Source organism: Diospyros lotus, chromosome 10, assembly GCF_014633365.1.
Source record: "Diospyros lotus cultivar Yz01 chromosome 10, ASM1463336v1, whole genome shotgun sequence".
NCBI classification, from domain to species: Eukaryota; Viridiplantae; Streptophyta; class Magnoliopsida; order Ericales; family Ebenaceae; genus Diospyros; species Diospyros lotus.
Genome location: NC_068347.1, coordinates 21,944,738 through 21,959,289, shown reverse-complemented (window position 1 = coordinate 21,959,289; position 14,552 = coordinate 21,944,738). Strand labels below are relative to the sequence as shown.

The window sequence follows — 14,552 nt, the reverse complement described above, 5'->3', positions numbered from 1 at the left end:
AGACCATGCCTTCATCACAAGGGACGCACTCTTGAGTTATTCAAATACAATTTCGTACTTTTTCTCAAGATCTTACTTAAGCATTGGAGGGTTTGCGAGGGGACCCCTACCTGCGTCCTAATTGTGCTCTCATTTTGTAGGTCACTCGGTTATCCAAGGCCACTCGATTGCCCAAGGCCACTCGATTGCCCCAGGTCACTCGGTTATCCAAGGCCACTTGGTTGTCCCAGGTCATTCGGTTATCCAAGGCCACTCGGTTACACCAGGTCACTCGGTTATCTAAGGCCACTCGGTTGTCCCAGATCACTCGGTTATCCAAGACCACTCAGTTATGAGGCCACTCGGTTATCTTGGGCCACCAGATCATCAGACCCTCAGCGCGCCTTGGTCACGAGACCCTAAGCTCACCTTGGTGAGGAGACCCTCAGCGCGCCTTGGTGATGGACCCTCAATGCATCTTGGTAACGAGACCCTCAACGCGCCTTGGTGATGAGACCCTCAGCACACGTGCACGTGGGTGATGAGATTCTACTCTCATTGCACCTTAGCGACAAGACTCTCAGGACACTTGACTCTCAGAACTTTCAAGACTCACAAGTCTCTAGAAACTCCCGTGGTCAACCATGCACTTTACATTCTCCCATGTAAAAAAAAAAAAAAAAATAGATTGTTATATTTTGGCAACAACAAGTACAAATTCACGAATTTGCACTTTTATCACCCTCGAAATACATAGTTTCTGTTTCTTGAAAAATTCATAAAAAATCATTCTTACAACAATGAATGCTAGTTATCAAAATACTAGGAGTTAGTTTTTCAAAATGAAGACATTTACAAAAATATGTTCTAGTTGGCTCTTCGCCTTAGAAAAAGTTTAGATTTATTTTGACCGAAAATTTCAAAGCGAATTTTGAAATTCACTTTAGGAAATTCTTTTAAGTATTTTTTTAAACTCCTCATATGTATAAGAATGAAGGTAGTTTGGTTTTCATTTGAACAAAACAACATTTGATATGAGTGAACAACTATCCAGTATTGTGAGACGAGCATAAAATATATATAAGTATGGCATCAGCTTGTGAGAGGAAATTCTTTTTGGGTTGTCATTCTTTCTTATGATTGAGATATAAGCCTACATGCAAGTAGCTGTGTACTGGAACCAGTTAAGTGAATTCAAGGAAATTATAAGAAGGGAAAAATAACATATTAAATCTCTAATACTCCCCAAATGCTAAATCAAGCGTTAACCTTAAATAGCATCTCCTAAAGTTACTTCTAGGTTATAATTTACATCTTAAACGTGAAACATGTTATGAAGTAAGATATTATGAATTATCTGATGATGGAAAAATAACCGATATGGGTAAATGGTGTTGAAAGTATGAATATTGATAAACAAGAATTTAAATACATGTGGTTGGCAAATGCATATATGATGCATACATGTACATGTTATATATATATATATATATGTTTTGCGCACCTATTATTTTGCGCGGAGGGAGAAAGGGTATCCTAGAACACTTGGCATGGGACGAGGTGGCCATAGCCCGACAGGTTGACTCCATATTTATTTGTGATATTTTATGAAACTTATGCACTTTTGCATGCATTGATTTATGGCTTGAAAGCCAGAAAAATTGATATTGATAATGAAATGATGCACTCTTGCATGTATTAATTGATGGCTTGCGAGCTTATGAGAATTGATAATGACATTCAAATTTTATGCACATTTGCATAGTGATACATGGTGACATGATATATTAAGTTGAATTGATAAATTCATGAATTATGAATCTTGTATATAATTGTGGAGTCCTTGATTACTCTTCTTGATGTCATCATATTCTTAGACCCTATATATTGTTTCTTGTTTCTCGAACTTGCTGAGTCTTGTGGCTCACTTGATCTTCTTTGTCATTCCAAGTGAAGGAAATAATATTATTGGGGGTGAGTCTAGTAGGACTATAGCCCAGGGATAGTGGTGTACGGAGATGCGTCCTAACTTCAAAGATCCTAGTTAGTGATTTGGTGAGGATTATAGTGATAAAGATTTGTTATGTTATTGGCATTTGAGCCTCTTATTATTTTGTATGGCCATCAAGCCTAGAGTTATGAGATATTGGGAATGTAATTAAATTTTATTTAAGTTTCCACTGCTAGAAATGAAATGAGTTCAATTCAGTTTTGTTCTATATCATCTCTGTAATGACCTTCTTTCGAGTATTCGGAAGTGGGCCTTACATGTATAAAGATTAATTGTTGCCTTAATGGTTACATGTTGTATTATAAAAATGATGAGTGAGTGAAGTTGTAAATTTGGTGGGCATAAGCATTTTAAATGAACCACAAGAAGGAATCGAAGCAAACATACATCCCTTAAGAAAATGTGGTATTTCCCACTTGTGCCCAGATTACAAAAACTTTATTCTTCTCTAGCTAAAGTCATATGAGATGGCATCGTGAGAACCCAAAAAAGCCTGATGTTTTATTTTATCCATCAAACAGAGAGGCGTGGAAACATTTTGATGAAACCTATCCTAATTTTGCAGTCAACCCCCGAAATGTGAGATTAGGATTATGTGCTGATGGGTTTTCTCCTTTTGGGAAATTTGGGCACGCTTATTTTTGTTGGCTTGTGATCATTACTCGTAATTTTCCTCCTTGGATATGCATGAAAAGAGAAGAAATGTTCTTGACTACCATTATTCTCGGTCCATCCAATCCTAAAAGTAAGATTGACTTCTATTTGTAGCCACTGATCGATGACTTAAAATTGTTGTGGAATAAAGATGCTCTAACTTATGATGTGTCTTTGAGACAAAACTTTAAGATGAGGACAACTTTGATATGGACTGTGAATGACTTTCCTGCTTATGGGATGTTGTCTAGTTGGATAACTACTAGGAAACATGCTTACTCATATTATATGGAGCAATCAAAGGCTTTCACACTCAAACATAGCAAAAAAGTTTTATTTTTTTATTGTCATCGACAATTTTTTCCCAATGGACCATCCTTACAGAAATAACAAGAGAGCATTTAAAAGAAATTGTATTGAATTCACATTGCCTCCTCATTGGTTGAACGGTGAAGAAATATGGCAAAGGGTCAAACATATACTTACAATCTTTGAGTCTCAAGGTACACATCCGTTTCGATATGAGGTTGATCACAATTGGACAAAGTGAACTATATTTTGGGAGTCGTCATATTGGAAATGCATCTATTGCTGTATAATGTTAATGTGATGCACATTGAGAGGAATATATTTGTTGCTCTACTCAATACAATTTTGGACATCAAGGTTAAGACAAAAGACACAACAAATGCTATACTGGACTTGGATAAGTATTATAGATTAAAAGAATTACATCTTCAAGATATAGGAAGTGATAGGCTAATCAAACCCAAAGCAAAGTACATATTGAGTAAACAACAATGATTAGCCATTTGTGAATGGGTTAAACAACTTAACTTACCCGATGGATATGTTTCCAATTCAGCAAGGTGTGTCGACATGAAGCAAGCAAAGTTGCATGATATGAAAAATCATGATTGTCGTGTATTCATGCAATGGTTGCTCCCAATAGCATTTAAGGAGTTGCCAAAGCCCATCTGGAGTACACTTACTAATCTAAGTCAATTTTTCAAAGAATTGTGTTTAACATCATTGAGAGTGGAATAATTGTCGGTTACAAAAACAAACATTCATCTCATTTTGTGTAAATTGGAACAAATATTTCAGCATAGCTTTTTTGCCTCAATGGAGCACTTTCCCATTCGCTACCATACAAATCAAGGGTTGGTGGACCAGTTTAATATCAATGGATGAATCCATTCGAAAGGTTAGTATTGAATGTATCTATCATTTCAATTATAGCCTATCCTTTAGTTTCAATTATTACATTTAATTTTATTATATAAGTTCTTGCATACTCTAAAAAATATGATAAAAAACAAGGCTCAAATGGAAGGTTCTATCTATGAAGCCTATCTAGTCAAGGAGATATCTACCTTTGTGTCCTATTATTATCCATTAAACATTCCATGCAAGAGAACAAAAGTGCCATGTAATGATGATGAAAGTGAAGGTGAAAGTAGTTCATCTAATCCACCTGTGTTAATTTTTAATAATCTAGGTCGTCTATATGGAAAATGCATCAAATATCAATTAGATAATAAGGAATTGAAAGCTGCAAAACTACATGTTCTTCTAAATTGTTCCAAGGTTCAGTCATTTCTCGAGTAAGTTATTTTTGAAGGTGTTAATTCACTAGTGATATATATATATATATATATCATCTTAACGATCTAAAAATGAGTGATAATATATTTTTTGCTACACTATGTACACAAATATGTTGCGTGAACTTATGCCTAATAGTTTTTATGCGCAACTTGACAACGAGATCACAACAAAACTTCACCTCTTGGTTTAAAAAATGTGTAAGTTGTATTATTTTCATATGTTTCTATTTTTTCATGTTTCAATAGGTAGATGTACTTAACAAGTATTTTATGATACTGGATTCTCAATCCAAAACATAGGATTGAAGACCCTCTTCTAAGGAGTTTGGCATGGGAATCTTTTAAATATGGTTGAGACATGCTATGTGCTTTGTGAATGGCTATAAGTTTCATACAAAAGACTAAAGTAAGGACAAATCTACTTCTAATTATGGGGTGTGTGTATGTGTGTTCGAGGTTCTGACTGTAGGCAATCAAAGAATGGTTTTTATGGAATATTACATGATATCGTAGAATAGGAGTATACTAGATGGCCTATAAAGAAATTAGTCATATTCAAATGTGAATGGATTTATCCAAATCCTAATCAAGGGACAAAGATTGATAAAAATTATGGGATTGTTGAGATCAAAGCAAACAAGCAATATAGGTTGTATGTGTTGGAATACTAGTATGGCTGTGTAGGTAAATTTTAAATTTTGTCTCATCAAAGTTACGCAAATAAATATATGAATACACACACCATATGCAGCTTGGATATTCAAGCAATGCGATCTTTCATCATATGAAATACAATAAATAACACACATGTAGCTTGATGCCAGGTGGAGTGTAGAAACTGTTTCTACACTGAGAAAGTATCATCCTCATCGCGTGGAGGGGCTAGTTTGTCCACACCTAGCAAACTACCCAATACCACACTACGGTCCTCATCTCGTGCTACCTTGATGGCGTTGATTAGGGGTGTGCGCGGTGCGGTTTGACCGGTCTGAACTATTTTCAGCACGCCAAATTACTGGTGCGATTTTTCAACCAAACCAAACTCGGTCTGATTTAGTGCGGTTTACCGTGGTTTGAAAATCTAGTACAAGTGAGCTTTAAAATCACTAAAATGCTACTTAAAAATGGTATATAAAGACACAAATATTGGTTAATATAGACAATCAAAGGTAAATAAATAGGAGTAGAAAATAAAGACAAAACAGTGTAATTCAACATACAACATTGAAAGTAGAAAATAATCTGTTTAGCAATGAATTATGCAATTAACCTATTTAGAAAATAAATGAATTATCAAATTAATTTGTTTAGCAATGAATTATGAATTATGCAATCAAATTAACCTATTTGGGGGTGGCTTTTATAATAATAATTTTTTTATAATTTTTTTTATATTTTTTTGGGTGATTCAGCTTAAAACCAAACCGCCAACTGTACAAACTGTGAACTGCGCGGTTTGTACAGCGTCTAAACCGTTTTCTATCGTAAAAATAAAAAATCAACCAGTTCGATCTAGCTGATTTTTGCGATGCATCGATTTTTTTTAACACCCTAACGTTGATTCACCAATACCTATATGTCTCCCCAAACTATCTAGATTTTTCCACGCTTTGTAGATTTCTCAGGAGTAGAAGCAAAAGAGAATCTGAGAAACCGCCAAGAAGTCTCACCATTTTCTCCTGTCTCTTCCGAATTTCTACCCCCAGCAATTGCCACCCCCACCCTTCAATTTTGTGCCACGTGTAATCTACTGAAATTGGTTGAGGTGGCAAAAACAGTGGATCGTTTTTATTAAGACTCACCCTATGTAAGATTATAAGATTAGTTTAAACATATAAAAAGTATAACAAAATTTTAATTACACCAAACTATAATTCTTACTTTTATTATAGAGTAACTATATGAAACATCTACCAAAAAAGCAAAAAAAAATATGAAGATTTGTGGAGTGTGGGGTCGAAGAAGACTTTACAGGGCAGCCTTGTTCTGTGGCTTTAGTTATGAACAAATCCCATGTTTCTTCAGTCTACTTTTGACAACTCTGGATTTCTTAAGCTTCTCCAACCTTGCCATCTCGTCTCCTTTCTCTCCCTGCTTTGCTTGAAGATGCTTGCGTGCCCACACACACACACACATATATAAAAGCAAGCTCTCGTGGCTGCCAAATCTGTCTGATGTTTCTAGTTTGAAGTCTTTTGGATGAGAAGGAATGAATTAATTGAGGTAGGACCCTCCTTGATGGCTCCTTTGTCCAATTCTATGCCCATGATAAGCATACATCATTAAAATATACATCTGATAATAAATATATTTATTCTTACTATTTTCTTGAGAAAAAAAATTTACTGGACTATTGGAATTGAATTGGCTGTTCTCCCGAACATTAAGACATGGCAATGACTATTGAATAGTAAGAGGGGAAGCCCTATCTTCCCCCCATATAATAAAATCAAACAATATAGGCATCATTTTCATACTGTTCTACACATTTACAATGTTTAGAGATGCAAATGAAAATTATATTAGGCTAATTGTTACCTGTTTGGGTGGAATCAATCCTTTGCATGTTGTAACGAGTCTTCTTTTTCTCTCTCAAGCAGCATCTAGAAACCTTAATTGCAGTGTTAATTCAGCTTCAGTTAGCATTAGCCCGGTCTTCAAGTCAACTTTGCAAGTAGGCTCCCAACCTACAAAGTTCAGTTCTAGGGTCTGGCTGTTCCCATAGTTAAAGAGCTTCTCATGTTGCGATTAGCAGGACTAGTCCTCTGCTTAGTAATCGTCTAAGAGACTCAATCCTCCATTGCAAATCAAACAAAAATTGTCATAGACCTATGGATTAGTTAGAGATTTACCCCATAAAAGGAGACGACTACTCTTTAGCCAGGATGTGTTGTGAAATATGTTGATCTTGTCTTCATAGATCTTATAGAATTGCCAGGACAACTGTAAAGTATGCAAATATCCTTACAATCCCACCTACAGAACATAGTATGAAGGAAAAGTTCATTTTTATTAGCTAAATCCAAACGTGACTACAATCACAAGGGGTAGCCCCGCTCCTGCTGAAGGCACCCTAATATGGTTTTGTGTAATAACCAACAACAGAATCCAAGCACGCCAGAAGCACAAGCACAGAAATAGTTTTCTTATATCTCAGCTTGAACAACCATTATATGGGAAAGCTGTGTTTTTATTCAGTTTTCCATGAGGACAAGGGTGGAGTCTCTGATTCCTTCCAAGAAGGGGTCGCGCCCCCATATCTGTCACCCTTAACTGCATCAGCAGATACAATCGATTCCAGTTCAGCCATTTCTTCTGGCGTTAGTTTCACTGACAAGGCTCCAATATTTTGATTGAAGTTCTCAATCTTGGTGGTGCCAGGAATAGGACACACATCACTCCCCTGGTGATGAACCCAAGCCAACGCTAGCTGACCAGTGGTGCACCCCTTCTTTGCTGCCATTTCATTAAGCCGCTTGAATATGATGTTATTGTGTTTGAGATTCTCACCCTGGAATCTTGGGAGACTCTGTAAAAGATGAAACAAATAATTCAGCATTAAACAACAGATCTGTCAGTTACTCAAGAAAGGTGCTCTAAACAAAACATGCATGCAAGATGACAGACCAAAATAGTCATGATGCAACACCAAAAGCAGACTTTCTATGGAATTAGAGACCATCGATGATGAAACAAGTTAGTAAGCTAATGCCACTATCTGGATGTTTTTCCCATCTACTTGATTCCTCTATCATTTTCACAATTTTTAGTGTCTTCTCCACTCATGCAACATCCATCTTAATTTAAAGATCACATTAAACAAGTTTGTTATCCAAAAAATGCTCTCCTCTCAGTCATGTCCATGCTTCCATCAGGATATAATCAAAACCCAGTTGCTTTACCATTCTTCATCTTTTTTAATGTTTGCTTTATTTCGTTTGGATAAATATGTTTATTGTTAAGATGTCCCAACAGAACACTTGTTTCTCACCTCCATTGAATAACTTTGAGAAAAGCTCATTCCATCTCTTCTTGTTCATCCCCTCACTTACTAGTGCCTTTTGGTTTTTGTCACCTACATTTCACTTGGCTCAAATCCCTGATTACTATCCTAGAAGAGTTTTTGTCGTATTCTGAATAGCAGTAGCCACCTGGTTAGCCTTTCCTTCTACAACCCAATCTATTCTACCACATATTTTTCCCTGAAATTAGCTTGTTTTACAAATTTTATATCCTACCATCTGATTCTAGGACTTTGTTCTGCATAATGTTTCTCTATTTTTTGATATGGACTTGAAGGACCATAAGTTATGTTGATTGATTAGACATTCTTTTGGTATAACTTTACAATCCTTACAATGGAAGTGGTCATGTTATCTTAAAAGAAAGTAGTCTATTTGGATAATTGATAAGCCATTTTTATATGTCGCCATGTGTCCATCTTGTTTCTTGAATGTAGTGTTGGCTATGATGAGCTAACTGTTACGACCCTAGGGGCAAATCTGTCCTTTGGTTGGTAGAGCAGAAACTACTTGTAACTGTTAGTTACTGCTATACCCAGTTGTACCCTTTCAGTTAAGCTTTACAACTGAAAGGAAGAGCCTATAAAAGGCTACAATGTAGAGGATGGGAATCATGTTGAGATTAATAACAAATTCTTTCCCTCTAAAATCTTTTTCCCTCCCTTTTGTCTCTCTGAATTCTCCCTCCTTTCTTTCAAATTATCCCTCCATTTCTATTCTCTCTCTCAGATCTTCTTTAATTCCCATGAACACCAAACCTCAACCTCGAGGCTCAACATGTTGGCATCAAAGCCGGCGATCCCCGGCGGCGGAAGTATGATTGGTGCAAAGCAAGGTGTAGATCAGATCTCAGTGAATTGCGGTCAGTCGAAGAGGATTGCTGATTCTAGGCAATCTGTAGGTGGAATTGGAGTGGGTGAGAATCGCAGAGCCGCAGCTGTTGTGACTCTGATTGGTGATTGATAGGAGAATTGGGTGCAGATCGGAGGTGAATTCAGTGCAGATTATTGATGGCCCAAGGCACAAGGATGAAGTAGCTGCGATCGAGGATGGAGGCGTTGGAATTGGGGATGTTACAGACTCATGAAGCTGTGACCCCCAGCAGGGAGGGCATTTCGGCCATAAGGGAGAACATGCGAGACGATCTAGCTGCATCTCAAGAGGGTACGCAGAGAGAATTGGAGAGGCATCGGGAGATGATGGATCAATATGGCCTAAGGATCAACAGCATGTTCAATATGCTGTCATTGTTACCTCAATTCTGGTTATCACCAGATTTTCCTCCAAGAGCAGTCTCTGATCCGATTCTTCCCAGCTATGGCATCCTTCCTAGAACCTCCAGAGTGCAGGAGACAGAGGAGCCTCCAGTCCTGGAACTGGAAATTCAGGTAAGGGGATCATCCTCTCACACCTCTAATCACATCCCAATGCCAAGGTTGGAGATACCTTTGTTTGAAGGATCGAAGCCTAGGTGGTGGATCCACCGTTGTGAAAGGTTCTTTCAGTTTTACGACGTGGCTGAGGGGCAGAAAAATAACCTGGCAGCAGCCTATCTAAACGATATGGCTGACTCTTGGTACCAAGGGTGGACCAGGGCTAGGAGAATTGAGGCCAGTTGGGCTGACTTTACTGAAGATTTGTGTGACCATTTTGGAGAGAAGAACATGACTCATGTGATCGAGTTCAACAAATTAAAACAGGATGGATCAGTGACTGAGTATCAAGTTAGATTCAAGGAATTAAGGTCTCTAATGTGGAGTTCGCAGGCAGCCCTAATGGAGCATTACTTTGTATCCAGTTTCATTAGCCGTTTAAAGGATGAATTGAGGCCTGTGGTCAAGATGATGATGCTTGCAACCATGAAACAGGCTGCAGAGAAGACAAGGTTGCAGGAACTTGCCTTGGAAGCCATACTCAAGAAGCACAAGGTCTTGCCAAGACCAAGTACTTCCACCAGTCAACCAATGGGAGGAAACTCTCGGGCACAGCTGTGGGGTTAATTCCAGGCCCTCCTAAGATGAACACTAACCTTAGTGCAGCCAGGAATCCAACCCTGGAGCAGAGGAGACAAATGGGACTATGCTACATATGTGGGGACAGGTATAGCCTTGGCCATCAGTGTAAGAGGCAGTTGCTGAATATGGAAGGGTCAGATGAGGAAAAAGAAGAAGAGGTGATGGTGGAGGAGACAGAAAATGTTCAAGAAGAAGTATGGGATGAAGGTGGAGAGATCTCCTTTCATGCATTAAAAGGAGGCCCAACAGAGAAAATCATTAAGGTGAAAGGACAAGCGGGAAAAAAGAGGCTCATGGTGTTGATTGACAGTGGCAGCACCCATAGCATCTTGAATGAAGCCACTGCCAAAGAGCTGAAGTGTAGACTAACAGCCACTACCCCCTCTCAGTGACTGTAACCAACGGAAACAAAATGTCAGCCACTACAAGTGTGCTGACTTCAAATGGCTGATGCAAGGACAAGAGTTTACAGCAGATTTAAGAATCTGTCATGACCCCAAGGAACCCCAAGGAGAGATTATAATTCCAAGTTTAGCATTCCTAGAATGATCATTGGTTCGTTAACATGCATAATTCATCTGCAGAAAATGAAGCATTATTTATCATCCATAAAATTGATTAGCAATGCAAAATATTATGCCACGACCCCAAGGATAAGGTAGTAATTATGAAATTCTTTTGGTTGTTGTACTTGGTTGTTATAGTGATTAGCAATGCAAAATATTATGCCCTTAATTCTGCCTGTTATCTCCCTTTTTCTATCTAATTCTCCCTCCAATTCTCTTTGTTCTCGGTATTTTCCTATTAAAACCTTAGGCAAACCCTAGGTTCCTAACATATTACTATGAGGAAAATTACTAAAATTTCAGAATAGCATTGCTTCAATATTGCCTAACAGAGTTACATCCCAAAAGTAAAGAATTATGTGTTGTACACACAAACCTTTCTGAAGTCGTTATTTGAGATGTTCTCAGCAATCTTGGGACCTGAAGAAAAGAATCCTCTTCCTAATGGACTATATGCAACAATTCCAATGCCAAGCTCTCTGAACAATTAAAGAGGATCGAAATTAGAAACCTGGAATGCTGATTACCCCTACAGATTTGTTAGCTGAACAGATATCTCACCTGCAAGTTGGAACTATGTCTTCCTCCACATCTCTTGTCCACAAAGACCATTCTAATTGGACTGCTGTAATTGGATGAACAGCGTGAGCTCTTCTGATTGTTGAAGCAGAGGCCTCAGATAGACCAATATACTTTATTTTTCCCTCTTCAACCAGCTTCTTGAGTTCCCCCATCTGGTGAAGCGAAGTCAAAACGAATTTGAAACACTTGATAAGAGTTCAGAAAAAAAAATACAACCAAACAAGAGAATCGTTGCAAAGAGGTACAGAAACTAGTGCCTTTGAGAGAAATGGAAGTAGCAAGTGAGATAGTCATGCTCTACACGACCAAGGCTTAAAGTTTGTACAAATTAACAGCTCTTTATGCATGAATTGCTTCAAGGGATGAACGAGATGCAGAGTTTAATATAAGTGATTTCTGTGAAATGGTGATTGGTCGGGAATCAGTCTCTTTGCTAAGTAAGGGTAAGACCATAATTGACCTTCCTAAGAGCCCGCAATGAGGGAGAGTAAGAGAAGTGCACTGGGTTAACCTCTTTGTTAAATGGTGATTCACTTTATCGTCGGTCTAACTGGTTCTGACTACTTTTGAAAAATTGGACCAATGTTTCACTATGTTAATTGGAAGGCAATCATTTGTAGTAGGTACTAAATTCATCGATTAGTGTTTGAGAATTATGGAAATCAAATCTTGGTATACGGCAGGTGATTGATTAGTACAGCAAGTAACAGAAGTGAAGGTACGCATATTTGTACAGAACAGATAGAAGACAGAAAAGGGGAAGGGGGATAGTTCGAACCGTGACTTCGATGGGAAGGCGAGTGTCAATCCTGTGCTGGTAATAGAGATCAATGCAATCGACGTCGAGCCGCTTCAAGCTAGCCTCGCAGGCGGCCCGCACGTAGGCCGGATCGCCTTGCACCTCCATTTTGCCGCCGCCCAATTTGATCCCAAATTTGGTAGCCAGTTCCACTTTCTCCCTCACCCCACCCTTCAGCGCCTGCATAATTCCACCAAATTCGGCCAATCACTCAGCTGGGTATTTCATCAAACATAATAACTACATTGAATTGAAGTGAATCCAACGAGGGGTACCTTGCCGAGAAGGATTTCGTTGGTGTGGGGTCCGTAGACGTCGGAAGTGTCCAGGAAGGTGACACCGGAGTTGACGGCGTGGTGGATGAGCTTGATCATCTCCTCTTCGGGCTTTGGAGGTCCATAGAAGGCGGACATGCCCATGCAGCCGAGACCCTGCGCCGAGACCTCGAAACCTTGGGAACCCAGCTTAATTCTTCCCACTCCGGCCATTTCTTTCTGCTTTTGTTGATCTTCTCCTCTGTGTCTCTCTCGTATCTGTCTCTGCTCTCTCTCTCTCACTGCGTGGATGAATGAATATATATTTCTGTATACATAGAGAGGGGAAGAGAGGATGCAGAGTGGAAGATAACGAAGCAAGGGCAGCTGGCGATGCCCTAGAAGATACAGACACGCTGTGACGCTTCATAGTCAAAAGTGAAGCGTCATGACTCACGCCATCACCTACTGATTTTAGTTTGGTAGGTAGGTCATGGACTACGCTCTACCTCGTTCGTAATACCACAAGATAAAGATAAAGTCCCCATCTTCGCAAGATAAAGTCTTCATCTTAAGGCAAATCCTACGATCCCTGTGATATAGGTCGATAGATCATATGGGTAATATATAATATCAATTTAATGAATTATGAGTATAATTTTTACCTGTATAAGAGTCAAAGACTTAATCTGTGATTTATCTCTCATAACATAATCGAAAGCACGACACCGAAAGTCGTACAAGAACAATCATCCCAAAACAAGATGCTCTGTACTTATACATTTATCCCAATCTAAATCACTTCAAGACAATGGGAGGAATCAAATAATCCTCTATGTTATGGGTAGGGGTGAGCACAACTTCGGTTAAACCGTAGTAATCGAACCGACAAGTTTAGTCAATTCGGTTCAGTTATTCTTTTATCAAAATTTCGATTCGGTTAATTTTTTTAGAAGATTCAATTTTCGGTGTTCAGGTCTGTTATTTAAAGTAAAAAATCGAAATATTAGAACTGAATATACCCATAACACCCGAACTCCCCCCCTATGCGAGCGCGGCACCCCACGCGGGTTCTGGCAGAGACAGCACCCGGCACCCCACGCGAGTTTTGGCAGAGCACGGTACCCCACGTGGGTTTTCTTCTCCATCTCGATAGCCTGCTCCATCCCGAATCCCGATAGCCTTCTCCCTCTGTTCTCCATCCCTTGCCTCATAGGGATGCACTACCCCTAGTTTCGAGTGGGGTGGCTTTTCGAATTGGCTTGCAATGGTGGAGAGGATGAAGCCTCTCGTGCTTGCTTCAACCAAAGCTCTCATAAGTTCGGTGCTCGGGTCGTCAACAATAAGAGATCAGACGACCGCTGCAATTGATCATACTGGACGGGGCTCCATAGATGAGGCGACGAGTATACTGATTCCGCCTTGGTTGGGCTTCCGAGTTCCGATGTCTGTGCTCAAGAAGCTATCCATAACCCCTAGCTCACCGTCCCTTCTGACGGTGTTCTCCATCCCTCGCCTCACTGGGAGTCCCTTCTCTTTCCCTCCACCATCCCTCGTCGATGGTGAAGATGAAGACGAAGGCCAGAGACGAAGACGACGCCAATGGCCCATTCGGTAAGTTTTCTGGCTACTTCTATTTTATTTTGAAACCTAAATCTACTAAAATCTAACCATTAGATGTTTTTGATTTTCGGGTATGTGGGTCACCGTGGTTTTGGGAATTCGATGATCGGTTCCGATCATCGGAATCATCGGCTGGCTAGGTGGCCGGTAGCTACAGCAAGGTCGAACTAATGTTCGGTCTCTTGCTTATTTTGTGTTCCAGATTGGTTTTCGGTTCGGTTCGGTTATCACACTTCAAATTTCGGTTTGTTAGGGTTAGTTGGTCGGTTCGGTTCGATTACTACATATAGTTTGGTTCAGTTTGGTTCATAATTTTTGGGCGGTTCTGTTCGATTATAACCAATTGCACACCCCTAGTTATGGGTAGGTTGACTAATTCTCATCATCATCCTCATCACCAACCTCAACTTGAAAAGGTTTGGTGTGGTGAGCCAAAT

General features: G+C 39.3%; 1 protein-coding gene across 1 annotated transcript; it reads right to left on the bottom strand.

Moving 5' to 3' along the window:
- Window positions 1–7,245: 7,245 nt before the first annotated feature.
- On the bottom strand, window positions 7,246–12,895 carry LOC127811449 (probable aldo-keto reductase 4). Its single transcript, XM_052351334.1, has 5 exons — window positions 12,514–12,895; window positions 12,218–12,418; window positions 11,419–11,591; window positions 11,234–11,336; window positions 7,246–7,783 (listed from the first exon to the last, which is right to left on the bottom strand). The coding sequence occupies exons 1-5, from the start codon at window positions 12,724–12,726 to the stop codon at window positions 7,445–7,447; spliced, it is 1,029 nt and encodes a 342-aa protein (XP_052207294.1). The 5' UTR covers window positions 12,727–12,895; the 3' UTR covers window positions 7,246–7,444.
- Window positions 12,896–14,552: the final 1,657 nt, after the last annotated feature.